The sequence below is a fragment of the Equus przewalskii genome, chromosome 7 (genome assembly GCF_037783145.1).
Source record: "Equus przewalskii isolate Varuska chromosome 7, EquPr2, whole genome shotgun sequence".
Taxonomy (NCBI): domain Eukaryota; kingdom Metazoa; phylum Chordata; class Mammalia; order Perissodactyla; family Equidae; genus Equus; species Equus przewalskii.
The window spans coordinates 34577668-34599252 of NC_091837.1; the positions used below are offsets into that span (position 1 = coordinate 34577668).

At 40.4% G+C, this 21585-nt stretch overlaps 1 protein-coding gene across 8 annotated transcripts in view; it reads left to right on the forward strand.

The window, feature by feature from the left end:
* The window catches only part of PTPRM (protein tyrosine phosphatase receptor type M), a 771793-nt gene that overhangs the window by 364313 nt on the left and 385895 nt on the right, over positions 1-21585 (forward strand). For all 8 annotated transcript variants that reach the window (XM_070629469.1, XM_070629471.1, XM_070629470.1 and 5 more), the window contains exon 7: positions 2937-3230. In XM_070629469.1, the coding sequence (XP_070485570.1) occupies positions 2937-3230 (294 nt within the window). The remainder of the gene's footprint in view (positions 1-2936; positions 3231-21585) is intronic.

Here is a 21585-nt window from a genome sequence, read left to right on the forward strand (position 1 = left end):
TGGCTTGCAGTTATGGCTCAGATTGGAAATTTGAATTTTCTTCCACTTAGAATTTTATAGCCATATTTTTCATATGTTTCATTTTTAAAGGTAACATGCTAGTAGAATCTAGCATGTTATCTTTAATGAAGTACTACCTTAAGATAATTACTTTAAAATATACAATGACATTTTTTTAGCCACCTGTATATAATTTAATACTTTTTACATACATGTAATATTTGGAGTGCAAATTTTTTAAAAATGGGAAAAACTGAAGTCCATAGAGTTTGTAACTTTCACAAGGTCACACAATGACTTGGTGCCAGCCCCCAAATGAAGCCCAAGTCATGTTTTAACCATCACTCTGTTCTTATTCATGTCTACTACTGCTTTTGGTAATCAAGGACATAAAAATATTTCATATAAACTCCACAGTGCATGTATGTATGCATATGTATCAATAACATTTAATTATATGAGATATATATTAGACATTCATATATATGTATCAATTAGATGTACGTGTATGTATCTCTATGTATATAAATTTCATCATTGCTGGCTTCATTTAGAATTACTTTTATGGTGTCCTTTCACTTCTGCTTGAATTAAATTTTTTAAATTGCTTTTTATCACTTAGTATAGATTGAGTTCCTTCCTTCCTTCACATCACTTAGTATAGATTGAGTTCCTTCCTTCCTTCACTTTGGGAAAGTTTATTCAAAATTTAGATATTGAGTTGTTATAATACTGATTCTTCCAGCACCTCAAAAGTCCTTTGAATGTCTGTCTCAATTATTTCCAGGTTGTAGTTGAATCTTTCATTTGATTTAACAAGTTTGATACTTTTCTTAGTAGGGAATAAATAGAGAAAATATTCTCAGGACAAACAAACATTAAAGTCATGTCTATTTCAGGATACTAGTAACAAAGTTGTAAATGAATTGGTTTGCTCACTAAACCTTGTGGCCTTGCCCATGAGTTGTATTTTGAATGGCAGTTCAGCAACCCTTGCTAGCATTTGCAACTTCAAAGTAATTAACTACTCTTTCAGCCTGGCTGCATAAATGCCTTAGGATATCGTATAAGAGACCCATTTCATGTCTTGGTTCAAGGAATCGATTTGCCTAATGATATAAATTGATGTTAAATCATTATGAGTTGCATCAGAACTATTTAAAGAAATGAAGAGCTACCATAAAGTTGTAGTTTATAAACAATGGGAACAATATTTTAGTAAATTTACACTAAATTTATAGTCCCCCAAACATAATTCATCCTTAAGAGTCTTATTTTTACTCAGTTTATTGAGATTTCCCCAGCTATTTAAAAACGTTGGTATGACTCATCATACCTTGGATACAGAAAAGAACAAAGACATTCCATCCCAGCAACTAATGTTACTGGTTTCTTAGTTGGTCTCGGGACCCACCTGGTATCGTCTCGGGGGCCAAGGTCAGATGTAGATGCTCTGAGGTCCAGTTCAGCAGGAAACATGACTGTGATCAAGTGGCTGTGTTGCCATGGCAAGCACAGAAGAAGCAGCGTGCAAGCCAGCAGATGCCAGTGATAGAACGTAGCAGACTTTATTTTCCATGCATTCATATGAGCTAAATGAGGAGTTAAAAACAGAACACACCCAAAAGGAACAAACTACCTGCGGAAGCATTCTTGAAAAAAATCACTAGATCTTATGTTTTTCTCAGTTGGAGATTCATTAAGATGGAAATATGTTCTTCATACAATTATTTCCTAATATCCTGTGTGGTGCCACTCACGTTGACGCTGGCATATGGAATGCTTTATGTGATGCCTAGTGAGCCACTCAGCTAGCGCCTAACCAATGCACTGGGAATACTATTTAAAACAATGGTGTCTCTCTCTCTCTTCTCAGACAATGATCTGGAAAAAGTCAGTGTCAGGTTTTAAACAATGAGAGAGACTTTCTTGGGTTGTTAAGAATGTTTGCTGTTGATTGCTTAGAGTCTTATCAAGCTGGGCGTAGCTTGTGCTGAGCATCAGAGCTTTCTTTCCGTTTGCTGCTTTAATAAGACTCATTACTGGAAGTTCCCTGAACAGTAGCAGTGGTGGACTTTATTATCCAGACTGCTCACTTCTCCTGGAGCTGAATGAGCCCACTGTGATAGTTTTTTTGGGAAACGAGTCATCCTGGAAATGCATTTATGATGAGATAAACTATAATTTTGGCCATATTTTTAAAGTGATGATATTTTTGGAACATAAATATGAGGAAACTGAATTTAATGATATAACTAGTACCTTTGATGATTTTGAAGACATTCCCAATAAGGGGGTTGACAACAGCAGAGTGCCTCCTAGAGCTTAAATACTACCACTTGAGAGAGATTTAGCAAGTTACTTTTAGTGGGGAAAAAAAAATCTTTTGATGTTTATGTAGCTGCCAAAGAAAAATGAATTCTGTCCTCCAAGGAAATTGGGGGTATATTTACTTGAGCAAGCTTAGGTTTTTAAATGTTTATTTATTTATTTTTCTTATTTTTTTGGTGAGGAAGATTAGCCCTGAGCTAACATCTGCTGCCAATCCTCCTCTTTTTGCTGAGGAAGATTGGCCCTGAGCTAGCATCTGTGCCCATCTTCCTCTATTTTATATGTGGGATGCCTGCCTCAGCATGGGTGGGTGGGTCCATGCCTGGGATCCGGGCTGACGAACCAGGGCCACTGAAGCAGAGTGCGCCAACCACGCCACTGGGCTGGCCCTGCAAGCTTGGGTTTTAAAGATGATTTATTTCACAAATCTGAACATTGTGAAAATCTTTATCAGTATGCTTTTTATTATTAACCTGAACAAAACCATTCTCATCAATTCGTTCCTGCAATTTTAATGTCTTCTGTGTTTTAATAATTGATGTACTTAGCTCTTCTAAACTGAAGACCAAAATGTCTGAAACATGGCTCTCTGCTTTGCCTTTCAGAACCACCTGTTCCCATTGCCCCACCTCAGCTTGCCTCTGTAGGGGCGACCTACCTGTGGATACAGCTCAACGCCAACTCCATCAATGGGGATGGGCCCATTGTCGCCCGAGAGGTAGAGTACTGCACAGCAAGTGGGAGCTGGAATGACCGGCAGCCAGTGGATTCCACGAGTTATAAAATTGGGCACCTTGACCCTGATACAGAGTATGAGATCAGTGTGCTCCTCACCAGGCCCGGGGAGGGTGGTACTGGATCTCCTGGGCCAGCTCTCAGAACAAGAACAAAGTGTGCCGGTGAGTATGGGAAACCTGGAACTAACTGTCCTGGTTCTGGGCATTGACCTGCAGCACTGGTGTCTGTCGAGTGGCCAGCAGGCTTCCCTCAGCTCTGTCAGAATCTGTACAGGCACAAAAAAATTCCCTCCACCTGTGAACAGTAGCCCTATGGACTTCAGGACCTCAAGGCTTGGTATCTCTCAGGAGACCTCCACCCCTATGTTTCCTATTCTTTTTTTTTTTTTTTTTTTGGTTGAAGATTAGGCCTGAGCTAACATTTGCTGCCAATCCTCCTCTTTTTGCTGAGGAAGACTGGCCCTGAGCTAACATCCGTGCCCATCTTCCTCTACTTTATATGTGGGACACCTACCACAGCATGGCTTGACAAGCGGTGCCACATCCACACCCAGGTTCCCAACCAGCGACCCCCAGGCCACCGAAGCAGAATGTGCCAACTTAACCACTGCGCCACCAGGCCGGCCCCTGTTTCCTATTTTTAATTTACACCTTCCATGAGTATCACATAGTTCATATTGAATTATCCCTAAAGTTGACAGGAACTGTCACTTTAATGCTGTCTGCTCATAGGTCAGATGCTCTCATCCTGATCCCTTTGTTTTATCTTCACAGTTAATGTGCTTGTAGCCTGGAGGGGCTTTGGAATAATAGATTCCAGCTTAGAGATAGCTTTAGAGCTGTGTTTTTATTGATGGATATTTAATGGAGGGGCTGCTTGCCAATGACATGGGGCCCATTTGTAAAGTAAGCACAGGTGATTTGTGAGCTTCATGCAGTCTTTAAGTTTAGATTATCAAGTTCTGATCGACTGTGCTGAACTCGTTCTGCAGCTTAAGTAAAAGGAGGGTTGATGGAGAGAGAAACGTAGTCTTAGAAAAATCAAAACCTAAAGAAGGCTCCCATGAGGGCTTATAGTGTTGTTTCCACAGGGCTGCCCTTGGGTAGGGAGCAGAGAGAAATGGTATATTGGGATGCTATAGTGTCCATTCATCATTTAAATGCACAATCCCTATATTGAACTGTGGGCTGAGGTGAGGAGATTCCATACGTTTTTATGGACTTAATTGATTCTTCAGACAGAATTATTTAAGAAGACATTTATCAATATGTTTCTTTTTTTTTTTTTTAAGTTTTAAAAGTACTCAGAGCATAGTCTGACCCTGTCTCATAGGAGAAATGATTAAAGCGTAACAGTTGTAGCTGTTTCATTGTTTCTTCATAATTTACAGTAAACTATTTCCACAGGTTAAAAACTCATAGAAAAATTTTGGTTTTTTTAATTTTATTTATTTATTTATTTTTTTTTTGAGGAAGATTAGCCCTGAGCTAACATCCGTGCCCATCCTCCTCTACTTTGTATGTGGGACGCCTGCCACAGCATGGCTTGCCAAGCGGTGCCATGTCTGCACCGGGGATCCGAACCGGCGAACCCCAGGCCTCCAAAGTGGAACTTGCGAACTTAACACACTGCACCACTGGGCCGGGCCCTGTTTTTTTGTTTTTTTAAAAAAATTTTCATTAGAAAAGGGAACGGGCACCTTTTTTATTCAGGGGTACCTTTTTTCTGCTACTGAGTGCAATGACGGGCCTGTTTTAGCCAACGCTGGGTCTGTTTCCCAGACACCACACCCCTGTGCTCACGTTGTCCTCAGTGCAGAGTCTCTGAATAAGGACTGCTGTTCTGGGCTGGTGATGTCCACAGCCCTGGTGGGTGGTTCTAAGGAGAAACGAGTTTCATAATCCTTTCTCTTCTTCACTTCTTTAAACCATACTACCTCCACTCTTTCTTTCATTTAATAAAATTTCCCTTCCATTTTGTGAAATAACTTCTTATATTATCTTATCATGTGTTGTAATGCAAACAATAGTATGTATAATACTACATAATATTGCAGTATTGATTGACGTAGGATTATTTTTGGGTCTGTTACTTATTTTATAACTGCCTTGTGAAGTACCCAGGGCAGACACTGTGCTCCCCTGATTACAGGTGGGGAAATAGAAGCCCACGTGATCTGCCATCCTCCTCTAAGCATGCTCTGTCAGCAGTGAGTTTACTGTTATTCCTCTTCAGTGTTATTTTGAGGCATCCTGTTTTGGCCATGGCGTTACACCTCACTTGAGCAAGGAAGCTGATGATAAAGCGCTCGTTTTACTCTTACATTTGCTTGCTGCAGTCAACAGTGTTCCCAGTATGTCGCCCACTGGCATTAAACATTTTTGAAACACTTGTAGTGGGCAAATCAGTCTTGCGAAATAGAAGTCTGTTAGGTGAGAAGAGACACAGTTAGAAAGAAGAGGGAAGGCGTGTTGGTTGGCTGAGGAAGTGACGTCCCATGAGACTTAACTGGATGAAGAAATATAGTTTCCCCCTTTCCTGGCTTGAGGCTTTTGAGAAAATCTGCAGATAAGCCTGGTGACTGCTGTTGGTGAGAAGTGGGAACTTGTGGGAAGCAGGACTGAGTTAAAAGAAGACAAGTGCTGTAAACTATAGACTGAAAATTTGATGGTGGTCCCAGAATGTTACTCAGAAGGTTTGTGAGCATTCAGGTTCATAAAGGGCAATTCATAGATCTCATAACCTGGGAGAGACTCCAGGCATTCCACAAAGTAGATGGAAAATGTCCTTGGCCAGGCTTTAACAGTGGATGAACCTAATAGGATCACATGTAGTGGGAATAATGCTACATTTATCCTGGGTGACTTAAAAAGCCAAGAGTACTAGTATGAAATTAAAGTAAAAATAGTTAGCAGCAGCGTATATAGAAAAAAAAAAAGCTTGAGGATTTGGTTTAAATGCACACAAATCTACAATATGAATTATATTAATCAATCTGAAATGCCATTGCCTCACCCTCCTCCACCCGAAGAAAACCTCTAATATAATCCTAGATTGCATTAAGAAAGCAAAATGCCTGTGTTGAAGGAGGTGATAGTCTTAGTCTCCCTGTAATTATCGCATTTGTTTCTGGGTCCCGTGTTTTAAAAGAGGGAGCACAAAACAGACTGTGCTCAAGGGAAAGCAACTAGGCTAGGAAAGGTTCTGGAACCTTGCTTGACCATTGAGGAATGATGGAAAGAACTGAGAAAAGCACTGAGGAAGAACAGGGTTTCTGTGCAAATGTAACAAGAACTGAGGCATGAATAGTGAGTTTCCAGCGGCTGATCCGTCCAAGCAGAACTGGACTTTATGGAAGGCCTCGTCTTCAGAAGAGGCGGTGCTGGTTGCCCCTGAAGATCTCTTCAACATGAAAATCCTATGGTTCACGTGGTGTTCTCTGTCTAATGAAGTACTCCGTCATCTGTTTCACCCCGAAAGCCTTTGAGTTTCACTTTTATTTTATTCTTGTCCAAATACTCCATAATCATGCTTCTCCTCTGCAGGCCACTGGAGGTCTGTGATGATGTTTGCAAAAACTGGAGCAAAAGGGGAAAAATAGTGAGTTTTTAATCCTGCTGAATAGATTAAACTTCAGGGACTGACTCCTATTCTGAGATTTTCTGCCGGGCTTTTGTGCTAAAATAACCTTTTTTTGAAATGATAATTCTGGTGGGTGTTAGAGCCAGAGTCAGCAGTGGAGAACACAGGCTGTGGGACCAGGCTGCCTGGGTTTGAGTTCTGACTCTGCCCGGAGCTGTGCATGTGAGTGTGGGTATGTTCTCTGAGCTGCTGTTGCCTTATCTAGAAAACAGGGGATATATCTCGTAGTGTGGCTGTGAAGCCTTAATGTGCTCTTGCATATAAGGCACCTAGAAAAGAACCTTACATACAGCAAGTAGTTGATAAAAGCTAACTGCTGGGGGCCAGTCCCATGGCCGAGTGGTTAAGTTTGTGCGCTCCGCTTCAGCAGCCCAGGGTTTCACTGGTTCAGATTCTGGGCGTGGACATGGCACCACTCGTCAGGCCATGCTGAGGTGGCATCCCACGTATCACAATAGGAAGGCCCACAACTAATAATATACAACTATGTACTGGGGGGATTTGGGGAGAAACAGCAGAAAAAAAAAGATTGGCAACAATTGTTAGCTCAAGTGCCAATCTTTAAAAAGAAAAAAGCTAACTGCTATTAAAAATTTTTGATCTTTTAACATTTTCATTCAAAAGAATTAGATGTTGGCAACCTGATTTTATTGCCTTAGTGTTTTAGGAATATTATTTATCTGGTAAACTGAAAATCTGAGGACCGCTGTAGTATATTATGGGCTCACAGAATTCCCTGCAATTGAGCACTGCATTTATGACAGGCATCATTCTCTCATTTCTTCTGTGAAATCTGTTTCTCTTGGACAAGCTCTCTGTTTTCATTTCTGTGCTGCACCAGTGAAACCAATCTGATCGTGTTTTGGTGACACCCATGAAACTGCATTTCACTTCTTGCATTAAAATGGCCAGATCACTATTTATTGCCCATTGCTGTGCAATGGAATTGATTTTCACGTGTAGCTTGTAGACACAGTCTCATTACCTGGGCAGATCTCTTTCAGGAATTGTGTTGTAGTGTGCTTCCAGAGCTCTTCTTGTGCTTCTGCAAATTATTTTCAAATATATGCACAGGCTGTCCACATGCGACCTCGATCAAATCCCTTAGCTTCTCTGGGTCCACCTCTTCGTCTCTAAATAGGGGCAGAGACAACTGCCCAGACAATATCTGAGGTGTTTTTGAAGATCAGGTTAGATATTATCTGTCAAAGCATTTTACAGATGATAAAATGGTCTGTCTATATGGGGTATTTAAAAAAAGTGATTATAGTCAGGAGCTGTTTTCAAGATGTATATATATATCCAGTTATTTTCCAGCTCTGCAGTTCAGCTCCAGTTGGGTAACCCCAGAGAGCTGAAATTACTTCAGTATCCAGTTAAGCAAAATGCAATTTAGTTTGTGTTTTCTATTATATCTTACATTCTTATAAGTATGTGCAGCCTATATATAATAACCCATTAAGTGGTAAGTACTTGAAAAAGAGAAACAGGTGATGCTGCTAGATTAATTTTCACGGTGGACTTCTTATGTGTTTTATTTTGGGATATTACTCTTTATGTATCCTAGTTATTGTTTAACTGTGGTTAAGTGGCTAGCTAATAACTGGCCCCAGGAGCTAAAGAAGGATGATGATAAACTTATGACTTAACAATTAAGATGGGTGAGAATAAAAGAAAAAGCTCAGCTGAAATGCATTCTTTAGAATTAAGATAACTAAAAATCTTTGAAAAAAGAGATGATTGTAGCTTTTAAAAATGTGCTTATAAGATATTTATTGAGCACCTGTATTTACAAAGCTCTGTTCCAGGCCCTGAGGGTGGAGAAAAAGGCAAGATCCTACCTTCAGGCTGATGTACTTGGGGCTAGTGGAGGGAGGAAGTATACACGCAATAAACAAATATATCTATGCATGTATAATATAAATGCTGTGAAGGAAAATAGAGAGAGAGAGAATGGAGGGGCAGGAGATTTTTTATTAGATTATTTTTTAATGTTAATTGTAAAATAACATAATACAAAATTTGCCATCTTAACCATTTCTAGGAGTACAGTTCAATAGTGTTAGGTACATTCAGCTAATCTCCAGAACTTTTTCATCTTGCAAAACTGAAACGCTATACCCATTAAACAGTAACTCCCTGCTCTCCCCACTTCGCAGGCCCTGGTGTGCACCATTCTACTTTCTGTCTCTATGAATTTCACTACTCTAGGTACCTCACGTAAAAGAACTCATACAGAATTCGTCCTTTTGTGTTTGGCTTATTCCACTTTGCATAGTGTCCTCAAGTTTCACCCATATTATAAAATATGGGATTGCACCTTTTTAATTACTCTGATAATTGTACTGTGTATACTTAGTTTATGTGATTCTTTGCAAACTAGTTTGATACTTTAAGCAGTGACTTTAGTTTTTAATTAAATTAATAATTTTCAGAGTTTAGAAATGCTTCATCTCTCTGACGTATGGCAGTCTTGCCTACTAAAGCAGGTAGTACTGCCATGTCTCCAGAGAGTCACAGTACAAGTAAATGCTATGAGTGGTGGTGTCTCCCATCAGTAGTCAGCCTCTGTTTGTTGAGAATAAAGCGTGCTATATAAGAAAGCAGAGGGTTTTCTTTATACAGTACCATTCTTTTAAACTAGTTATGGTGGGTAAATTTTTATAGCTGTTTGCATAGAAGTGTATATTTATTTTATATATGAGTTGTTAAAACCTTTTACATAACTGTAAGAGCTTCAAACATGTGTTACATTAAAATTAATTTTTGTTCTTTTTTTTTTTGAGGAAGATTAGCCCTGAACTAACTATTGCCAATCCCCCTCTTTTTGCTGAGGAAGACGACTGGACCTGAGCTCACATCCGTGCCCATCTTCCTCTGCTTTATATGTGGGATGCCTACCACAGCATGGTTTGCAGAGCGGTGCCATGTCTGCACTTGGGATCCGAACCGGTGAACCCCGGGCCGCCGAAGCGGAACGTGGGAACTTAACCACTGCACCACCAGACTGGCCCCTAATTTTTGTTCTTAATTGCTTTGCTAACATGCAGTTATTGCTATCTTATCTGTAGTACTTTCAGTGACAGAAGATAGGGAACATACTTTTCATCTTCTTCAAGTCACTTCACCTTCCAGTGCTCTTTGGTCTGTAAGAGATTGAGTTTGTGCCCAACTCGTTATGGTGTACATTTTCGTGTATCTCGTGTCCTTTGTGATGGCAGCTGAATTGTTGCACTAGAACAGATGTATTTGTGTAGCTCTCTTGCATCCTTGCCATCTGCTTTGATGGACACGTGCATCCACAAACAAGGGCTCAACAGTCCTTCAGGGCGGAGGCCCAGCATCCTGGACTGGGGAACGTTCTGCTAACTACAAGGTTCAAATTCTACGTGGTCTTTTATCATATTCCCTGAGAACATCTCTTAGACAGCTTATGTAGTCACACCCTCTGTCCTACCAGGTCCAGTCTAAATCTGACAAGATTTAGCTTAATATTGGCTTTCTTGACCTTGAAAATAAAACAGCCAGTTATTTTACCAGCAAAACAAGTTGATTCAGGAAGAGCCAAAGAACTGCAGTTCAGGATGTCTCTGCTTTGGTTGTCCATTGGCAAATACAACAGTCAAGGAGATAAACATTATAGGGAAAAAGGAGGAAATTGGGAGAGGTCATTTTGAATGACAGTCCATTGGAGAAAAAGCAGGAGTTCAGGGTTGTGGTGGCTTCTCATTGGCTGAGTTGCTGGGGTAGTCAATTTCTGTTTGGGATGCAGTGTACATTTCTTCCTGTAATTAATAATTCTTTTTAGTTGAGGACTTCAGTTGGCGTCTGTAATTGACTATCTTTTCTGTAATTGACCTTGAGTGGTACTGTGTGGGAGCTCCCTCTTCTGGCCTCCTGACTCCATTTTAAGTGAGGGTTCCCCTGATGAATTTTCACATTTTGAAATATTAATTCCCTGTATTTGCTAAATGTGACACTGGAGTGACTCATTTTAAATACACCTGAATGAGATTCACATATGGAAAATTAGTGACGACGGGTTTCTTGACAAGGGGGCCTTACATGAAGCCTGAACTGTGGATTCCTACATTCTACTGAAGGCTGGTCACTCTGTGTCTATTTATATATTATTCTTATTCCTTTTGTGAGAGAAAAAGAAACATTCAGATTGGAATGAGTCTGATCTGAAATTAAACTCTGCCGAAACCTCATTTGTTTTCTTCCTAAATCAAGGACATCCAGATTTGTCTTTTCTGTATAAAACTGTTGCCAGCGTTACAATACATGTTTGGACTTACACAGCTGACCCACAGGCACACAGGGGCAGGTGGGAGCTCGTCTAAGATCTGACAATGGCTGTTTTTCAGAATGAATGCAGGTCAAAGACCTCATTGAATGGAACATAATTTATTTTTAATCTAAGTTTATTTACCAAGGAAAAATTAGAGTGTTCTAATTCTAAAATAGCTCTGCCAAAGGGCAACATGTTTTTAACACATTTCCAACACATTAAACCATTAAGAACCTTTTTTTAATTAGAAACATTAACAGGGCATAGAAAGTATCTTCCTGTTAGACTGCAGGTGTAAATACACTTGCACTGGGTAGCATAGCGTCCGGGCAGAGGACAGGAACCTAGCAGCAGCCCAGCTCCTTGTTTATTCTAGTATCTTCAGTCCCTTCACGCCCCAGAGGCTTTGCAATGCCTCAACCTAAACCCTGCTGCCTTTAAACACTGGTTCAGCACCTTCCGCGTCTGAACCCACAGGCCATGGCCGCGGGCGGACAGTGTGGAAATGCTTGAGCCATTCTGCGTGAAAAGGTTTGGAGGCTCCTCTGAAAGGATGGGACGAATGAAAGTGGTTGCCGTTAGTTACGCAGTGGCTTCACGTGCCCCGCTAGTTCTCTGGAAGGCGTCAAGCAGGCCAGTTGGCTGTGAAAGATGAGCGTGCTTGCAGTACATCTTCTAGGCGAGGTTTGGAAGTCTTTGTAGGCAACTTCCTGTGTAGCTTTGAATGAGATGAGCAGGTAGGGAAGATTAAGAGAAAGATCTGGGGACTGTCAGTCAGTGGCCTGTCTTCACCCGTTTGTGCCTCTGATGGACCCTTTAACATTGAAAATCACATTTTGTACATCTATGAGGGGCTTGAACAAATTTCTCGTTCTAGTGTTCCGATTCTTTCAGTCTCTGTCTGGGGGCGGTGGGGGGTGTTGCTCTCGTAGAGAAACATCATTATTTTCAGTATTAGTCCCTTATTGAGCACCAACCATAGTATGTTGACTGTGGTCCTAAAGCCACTGCTGGAGGACGCCTCTACTTCCCACAAAAGCATCTTCTAGAAAAAAGGAGACATCTGCTAAATCTTCCTGGACAATTGTTGAAGAGACTCTCCATCATCTGAATCTTTCCCCATGTCTCTTAGATATTTAGCAAAAAAAAAGTATGGGTAATGAAATTATTAATTTTATTAGAGTAAATAAATGCCTTAGTTCCTTATCAAATTTATGCTGCAGCAGAGTTGTATTTTATGGTCTCGATGTCAGCATTTGTAATACATGCATAACCAGAGTGTACTACACACTTACATTTTTTGATAGGACTTAGAGCATAATTAACCATTCTAAATTATCATAGAGCTTTGTAATTTTGTCACTACCTTTGTGAATATTTTGGACTTATTCAGAGGAGACAATGTCTATCGCTTAACTTCTTTCACTTTAAAGTCTGACTGACATGGTGTGGGTGCTGGTTCTGACACTAATACCTAAAAAGTATCCCGACAAATTACATAACTGTCCTGAACCTGCGTTTCCTAATAATTCTGGTTGATCTTCTACCAATACTATCACCTTCTTCATAGCTCTGCTGGAAGAATTAAATGTTCTTATGCATAAAAATGGTTAGCAGAGTACTTTTGTCATCTGGTGTACCCTGAATTCTAAGTAGGCTTGCTAGCAAATTCTGATCACTGTACAAAATTGATGAACTTGTTACAACTGAGGATAAGTACTAGTATGGCAAAATCTTCTAAGAGGACTTTTAAGCTGAGTGGGTTGGGTTTTGTTTGCCACACACATGTCAAGTTACAGTTTGCTTTAAGTGAAACAAATAATATGTATGTCCTCAAGCAAATATTCAAAAATGATTGCATGTTTACTGGAACCTGGGAAAATGTTGCATTTTGAGTCTTTCAAGTGTTGTCAGGATAGAAAACCACATAGTGACCCAGAGTCACTGGAGCTGGCAAAGAAAAGAGAATACATGTGAATGCTTTATCCATGTGTGAGACAGTTATTCTGTGAAAGTGATGTATTGCAATTATTAGTGACTTGATGGGTATTTTTGACGCTTTAACCCTTGAGGAGTACTGCCTAGACACTAACCCCATACGTTTGCCCAGAACATGCGAAGCCGGGCAATCACAGTGTGATCAGAGCAACAGGCAGCCCAGCAATATGACCCAGGTGTCCTGGGGGACATCTTTCCCTCTACTCATTGCCATGCAGACCTCAGGAAGGCGGAGGGCCTCTGTTGAATGAGACTGGAGATGAGGGTTCTGATGCTGTGGACCTGAGGAATTGAAGCACACAGGTAAAATCTGCTAGTTTGAGGACTGCTTTGAGACAGGCTTACTTGTATTTTGTGACCCTGACCCAAGAGTGGAAAGAAGTAGTCTCAAGACGACCTTTGTCTTTAGAACACTTTAGGAAAGTTCACTCTCACTTAACTTACTAGGTACACTCTGTGTTGGTGCCTGGAACCTCAAACTCAGCATGTCCAAAATCAATTGTGTGAATTGGGAAATAGATGGATTTTATCTTTGACCTCTTAAGTCCTGTGTGGATCTATTCGTTCTTGCCTCGGCACACTCAGATTCATTCTCCTCTTATCAATCCAGCTCTCAACTTGTTTGTCCCCATTAATGTGGACAGATAGCTTAACAGGAACACATTCAGTGGCATTTAGCCTCCACTTAGAACTTGCCTGCTTTATCTGTAAGGATAATGCCACCCATGTTGTTAAAAACTAAATTAGTAAGAAGTAGAATAAATGAGAGCTAAAACTTGCACAGTAATAACAGATTATAAAAGCTTGATGATATGTCAAAATTTTGGTTTATGAGGGAACAAAGTATGTTCCTTTGTGTAATATTTTTGATAAGTTAATTGTAAGAATATAAAGAACGAGTAATTATGAGAATAAATTGCAAGTAAATAGAAAGCTTTAAAAATGAATAATGCATATAAATGAAATTAAAGCTTACAAATACAAGAAATTTTATTAGGAAGTATGGTTATACCTATTTATTAAAATAAGAAAGATAATAGAACTGTTTGATAATCAAAATTGCTGACCTTCCATCTATGTTATTATCCTTGTAGAATGAGTAATACAAGTAATATAACTATCCAGGTAAAATATTTCTGTTGACCAAATAGCAATATGTCTTTCATATAGATCTAGACACATATTTATATTTGGCATTGAAAAGCCATAAATCATCTAGCATAAATTATCATTAGAGAAGGTATAGATATTAAAATATATTTCTTTTAAATGTTATGTATTGAAATTTCACTGATTTTTAGGTAGACTATGTTGTTAATTTGGATCATGAATTCATCTTAAATAACATTTGTTAATGTTTATATCTTATTGATGATCTGTTTTAATTACTGAAGTCATAGATGCCACATAAGGCAAAAACTTCAGAAGAACATGATGAAGTAATTAATAGATTGCTTCATCTTTCTTTCAGTCCTTTTCCCAAGGATAGTACGTAGGTGTTTATTCTCCCATGTCTCTCTCTGTGCCCATTTAGACATATAAATATCTACATATATCTCATGTACAAGATCAGATCATATTGTATGTGGTGTTCTGCAACTGTATTTCACATCCGTCAGTATTTTCTGCCCATCCCTCTAGTTGCTAGAGTCTAGTGCAACATATGGAGATTTAACTCATTCTTAGTAGTAGCTGTTTATTATTCTGGAATATGGATACCCTAATAATTCAGCCCTTTTCCTTTTGATGGATAGTCAGGTTATTGCTGTTTTCTATTAAAAGGAATATTTCGATGAATATCTATCAATCTATCTCCTTAAAGTATTTTTATTTCTGTAGGTTACAGTTTTAAGCTAGAATTGGCAGGCCAGAGATAAGTGCATGTAAGATTTTAGTAGGGCTGGCGCATGGCGCAGCGGTTGAGTTCTCATGTTCTGCTTCAGCGGCCCAGGGTTCACCAGTTCCGATCCCAGATGTGGACATGGCACTGCTTGGCAAGCCATGCTGTGGCAGGTGTCCTACATATAAAGTAGAGGAAGATGGGCACGGATATTAGCTCAGGGCCAGTCTTCCTTAGCAAAAAGAGGAGGATTGGCAGCACATGTTAGCTCAGGGCTAATCTTCCTCAAAAAAAAAAAATTCAAAAAAAAAAAGATTTTAGTAGATGTTGTCAGATTGCTTTCCAGAAGTTTCTAGCGAGTTAAACTCCATCAGCAAGGTGTGAGAATGTTAGTTTCTGAACATGCTTTTGAGCACTGAATGTTAGTGATCTTTTAGAATTTGTTGCTAGTTTGTCAGTTTGGAAATGGTATGTTACTGTTTAAATTTGCATTTCACTTTTTTTCATATGTTTATTGACTTTTTATATTTTTTCATCATCATATTATCTATTTTTAGCCTTAGGATGCTTTCCCAATCTTTTTCTTTTCAATTTGTAGGAGTTTTTTATATAATGGGTTATTAACCGTTTGTCTGTCGTATGTTTTCTAAATATTTTTCATCATTCTACCATTTGGCTTTTGACTTTATTTGTAGTATATTTTGTTAAAGAGAAATGTTTACATATTATGTGCTTAAATCTATCTAAAATAAACATAAACATTAAGGCAGATAGGAACTTTACAAATAAATTGTTTTAATCAGGATATTTTGGGCTGCAAGTAAAATTAAGCCAGCTTATACAGGCTAACCAATAAGGAAATTTATTAACTTGTAGTAACAGGAAAGTTCATAGATAAGTAACAGTTTATAGTTTGTTGATTTAGTGGCTCAGTAATATTACCAAGGTCAGAAGTTCTTTCCAAATCTTGACCACATTGGCTTCAAGCCAATGCTAGTCCTCTTCATGGTTATAAGATGGCTTTCAGAAGCACCTAGGAAAATGTCCCTTATTCAAATCTGGCCGAGGAGAGAAAGATACGTTTCCCTAGGCCTAGAATATACTTCCTTTCTTTCAGTCTGTTAAGCCAGTTAGGGACCGATAATAATAGCCAGGGAATTTTCATGAACTGATTCACTTAGTGTCCTTATTCTCAAACTTTAATGTACTTTAGTGATGTTAGTGTGCATGAGAATCACCTGGAAAGCTTGTTAAAAGATAGATTGCTGTGTCTTACCCCAGAGTTTATGGTTCAGTAAGTTTGGCACCAGCCTCAGGAATTTATATTTCTAACAAATATGCGGGAGGCTGTGCATGTGTGGGGCTGGGAGTATACGGGAACTCTCTATACTCTCTGCTCAGTTTTGCTGTGAACCTAAAACTACTCTAAGAAAAAAAAAAAGTGTACCCTTGGGACTAGAAATGGGATGAGCCATCCCTGAGCCACAAGGTATGGATAACTAAATAGCTAAACCAAATCAGGAATTGGGGGAGCTACTGGGAAGGAAGAGAGGAGGGTGAATGCTGGATAAGAACTAACAGTGTCCATTATGCAAACTAACGGTGTCTGTTATACAAGTTGATATGAGTTGAATGCAGTATGAATTGAATGCAGTATTTGTAGTCAAATTACTATTGAGAAGTTGGGTAAGATTTATTTCTGATCTTGAGTAAATGTGTTCAAGATTGTTGAGTACTATCTAAGAATCAGAATTGAAATCTGCAAAGAACCTTGCTTTCCATATTAAAAAAAAAAAAACCTTGATTTTCGTAAGGATACTAGAAAAAATTGCTGTAGTCATTAATTAGAAATCCATTCATCATACTCAGTGTGGATCCAAGCTTAAGTCAGTTACAATGAAAGAAATTGATAATACCTGAATTGTTTAGAGGATGTTGGGATGCAATTCTGCATGGGCCTCTCATGCTTCTGCACATCTTGCCAGCAGGGGCACTGATGGCCTTTATTCTGGGTTATCTTTTCGAGGACATTTGTATAGTGAATAGCCTTGGAAGATAGAGATAGTGCCTCCTGCTGGAGCAGAGGACAAGCTGTCTTACTGTTCAGTATGATAAAAATAATATCTCTTTCTGGAGCAGAGGGCAGACAGATTTGCTTACACCCATAATAAAAGATTTGGATTCCCTAAACATAGGGTTCTTCAAATATAACACAAACCTGTTGTATATAGCATGACTTGGACCCTTCTTGTTGACCCCATGGGACTTTGGGTGCAAGGGCACCTCACAGGAACTTGAAGCTCATGCTACTTGCTCTGGTGTTAATAATAAAGTCCTTTGTCTCTGACCTAGGAGTCTCATGTCTGCCAACATCCATGAAACTGGGGCAGGTAACCTGTTAATTTGAAAGTTGGAGAAAATCTCAGACCCTTCACAGTTCTTGACAGAATATACTTAGAAGAAAAACATTAAGTTCTTTATGACTTCATCTGGTTCATACATTTTGTTGACTGGGAAATTGAGACTGGATAACTTAAGCAACTCGCACAAGTGCAAAGCGAGTCTATTTAGACAGGTGCACCGTGAGACTGTTTGCACAAGTCATGGTGACTGCAAATGTGCACGTGCACGGTGAGTCTCTTGCTACAGAAGCAGCTCTCAGAGCCCCACTTGTGGCTCTTGGTACACTTTGCTTTTTGCCTCACTACAAAACCCTGGTCCATGAGTAAAGCCTGTAGCCCTGGTTTAGAGTTGATTTAAGGATGTAGTTGGACAGTAAGAATTTCTCATTTCTAGATAGAACCAGATAAAATTGACGTAAACTGAATGGGCTGGTTAGTTGTATATAACTAATAGATTTAACCTGACAGGGTTATTCAGCACTAAGAGATACTTGGAGGAATAAAAGATAATTATCTGACAGGGTCATTTAGCTGTAACTCTACCAAGAACTAGAATGTAAGATTACTCGACCTTCTCTATTATTTCTTGATGTGTGTGTTTGCTTCTTGCTGCAATTCTATGAGGCTGGGTATCAATTTATTTTAAATTATAATGTGGAACTCTGACTATGAGGTATTAAATAGCCCCCTAGCCAAAAGGTTATTAGTAAGGTAGACTTAGTAAGGTGGTCACATTAAATGTTTTGTCCTCAGTTAGGCTCTCGCACATTAGCAAATCCATCCTGCTCACTTATTAGGTATACACCGGTAACATTTTTTTGTTTGTTTTGATGTATTAGCATGTATCTTCTTCTCTTTAATAAAGAATTTCTTGGGTCCAGCCCAGCGGTGCAGCGGTTAAGTGCACACATTCCACTTCGGCGCCCGGGGTTCACCAGTTCAGATCCCAGGTGCAGACATGGCACCGCCTGGCAAGCCATGCTGTGGTAGGTATCCCACATATAAAGTAAAGGAAGATGGGCACAGAGGTTAGCTCAGGGCCAGTCTGCCTTAGCAAAAAGAGGAGGATTGGCAGCAGATGTTAGCTCAGGGCTAATCTTCCTCAAAAAAAAAAATTTCTTTGTAGTGCTGTGAAATCATAACTCTCACTCTATATTTTATCAATATTATACCTGTCTTTAGAGCATACTGATCACATCTCAGCTTTAATTATTAAAAAGGTTTGTGTCATAATAGTAATATTAGGATATTAACTGTTATGAAGGATCTGTGAGCAGGTGACAGCATTCTTTCATGTAAATTGCAATACCGTTTTATAATTTTTTGAAAACACATATTTTTCCATCCTCAGAATTGCCTATAGTGATTTTTAAACACAGTGCTTCACAGGGAAGCTGACAGAACATGACTCTGTGTTCTGCACCTGTGTTTTCTCTGTGCCATAGATCCATGGCAAAGAAAATTGACTGTTACCTGGGTGACCTGTCTCTAAGCTAGGTCTTTAATTTCATTGTGGCTATTGAAGCTCTCTCTGTAGCCCAAGTGAAAACAGCAGTGAGAGCAGAGAGATCATTTCTGGAGATGATCTGTGCCCAGCTGGCAGAGGATATCACTGACCCTCCATTGTAGTTTCCGTTTCTGCCGCCTTTGCCTAACCCTGCCTAAGGATATAAAACACACAAATGGTCCATTCTGGGGTAGAATCCTGGAGTTCCTAAGAATGACTTTGAAATAAATCAGCAATATAGGTTACTCTGTATATAAAATTATTGGGGATTTGGGAAGCAGAAATTCCAACAGTTTGCAATTTATAAATCTTCCTGATAAGTTCGTGAGTTGGCGCCTTTGGAAATATTTTAATAGTAGGTTTAGAAAGGTAGACCTAAGCTGCTTTTTTGGACAGATTATAAATCAAAGGTGTTTCATTTGAGACAAATAGTTAACATGTCACATCGTGTATTTGTAAGTCCAAATGAAAAATATTTAAGTTAAACCTTCTTTTTTCCAAAGAGAATGTACAGCTCATAATTTATCTGATTACTTATCTTTTTCCAGCAGTGTATGCTCAGAAAATGGTATTATTTTGAATAATTAATAGCAGACATAAAATATAAAGTAAAAAGTGAGACTAGGAAACCACAGGCCTGGTGTCTTGGTGCTGTGGTCGGGGTCCTCTTGTCTTGCAGTGTGCTGGCAGAGTGTGGGGGGCTCCACCGGAGAGGCCCTGATGGGGTTGTAGGAGGGTGTGGGATGAGCTGCACTGACATTTTGGTTGAAGCTGCTTTGGACTTGTTTCCTCTTCCTGACTAAGAAGGACTGCAGAGCAAGGGGCCAGCTCATTCACACCCTGGGTTCCATCACTCCCCGCCTCTCCACGTCCCTGTCCCCTGCCCAGCTGAAAGGGAGCTCCAGGTGCTGTCCACTGGACCTGTGGCTGCCTCCAGGAGTGCTGTGTGCTGGACATGCCCACTTGGACTACCTGGGTATCTCCAACTCTTCATCCCTAAAATGCAACTGAGCATCTTCCTCCCCACCCATAGCCTTCCCTACCCCCAAGATAAATATTTTTCTGTCCATATCCCTTAGCTCAAGAAATAATTCCACAAACTGCCCACTCATTCCGGCCAGAAACCTTGACTCTTTGCACGACTTCACCCTCTACACTGAATCAATCACTGAATCCTACCCATGCTTTTTCCTAAACGTCTCGGTGTTTAGAAGGTGTATCTGCAATGCCTCTGCGCTAGCCTCAGCCCCTAGCCCTGCTGACTCTGCACCCTCCAGCTCCTCACTCTTTATTCTTTTTGGTCCCCTCCAGAGTGTCTCTATCCTGTAGTCAGAGATCTCTTTAAAATGCGGTTGTAATCAGACCGTGTCTAAGCAAAAGTGGAAAGAAAATAAAATACAGACTCCTTGACACACAGCAGCCCCGCACTTGCCGCCTCTCTGTTCTCCACCGCTGGTCTCACAGGCTGACATGCCAGGGCATCTTGTGAGCTGACCTGTCTCCCCCGCTAGCATGTCAGCTCCAGCAGGGCAGGGGTTTCTGTCCGTCCTGTTTGTGGCGCTGGGGCCATCGAAGGAGTGGGCACGAATGTCTGGCTGTGTTCCCCACTGTCTGGCCCTGGCCTCCCTCTCCATCAGCTCTCACCGTTGGCTCCTTGCTCTCTCAGCTCAGCTTCATTGTACTTCGTTCATTCCCTCAACTCCAGCTGCTCCTTCCTGCCTGGGAAGCACGGGAGATGTGCCCCCTGCCAGCACTGTTTCCCCGCTTCACCACTGTGTGCCTCCCCTTCAGATCTCTGGTGAAATATCGCTTCCTCAGGGACCTTTTCCCTGAACTATCTCTAGGTGAGGTTACCATGCATTTCCTTGAGGTCATTTTATTTTATTATTTTTTGTGAGGAGGATTGTCACTGAGCTAACATCCGTGGCAGTCTTCCTCTATTTTATGAGGGACGCCACCTCAGCATGTCCTGACAAGCAGTGCTAGATCTGCACCCAGGATCTGAACCTGCGAACCCTGGGCTCCGAAGTGAAATGCACAAACTTAACTGCTGTGCTACCAGGCAGCCCCCCTTCAGGTCATTTTGTAAACATCTATCTCTGCTACATGGAAGCCTCAAGTCTTCAGGAACACTGTCTGCCTCGTTCTCTGATGCATGCACAGCACCTGCTCAGGGTGAGCACTCAGCATGTACTTAGTGAGCGAATCCAGGTCATTCAGAGTCTGGATTAGTGTCTAACGAGCAGTGAATGATAAGTTTTTTTCCTCAAAGGAGCCAGTTACATCAGTCAAAGTGTGAGGCAGTCAATCTAATACCGACCTCCCAGCATCCTTCCCTCACTCCACCTGACCTGCCAGCTGAATTCCTCTGACCTCCAGGCATCCTCTTGAGGAGTGGCTGTCATGGTACAGTCCTTAAGTGTGAACAAGTGTTACATATAGAGATGGTTCTCTGGGGCTTCTGAGAATCAGGAGGCTTTAGCAAGTTTGTGAGGGACTTCACATGGCTGACCAGATCCCAAGAGCTTACATTTCAGTCACACTGAACCTTTGCCACTTCCCGAAGCACATTGTTCTGGTGTTCTCTTGCATGCCTTCGTGCCTTTTCACATGCTTTCTCAAGAAATGCCTTTTATTTTCTGCTTGTCAAACTTAACACACACTTTGCGTAAAGGACCTATGAGGCCTTGCCTTATTCACCATTCAGAATCAATGCCCTGTCCCCATCCCACCATAACACTTTGCACACATCTTCATTATGACATTTGTCTCATATACTCTAAAAATGTTTTCTGTCTCTGGCTCTGTCATCAGTCTGTAAAATAAAAAAGAC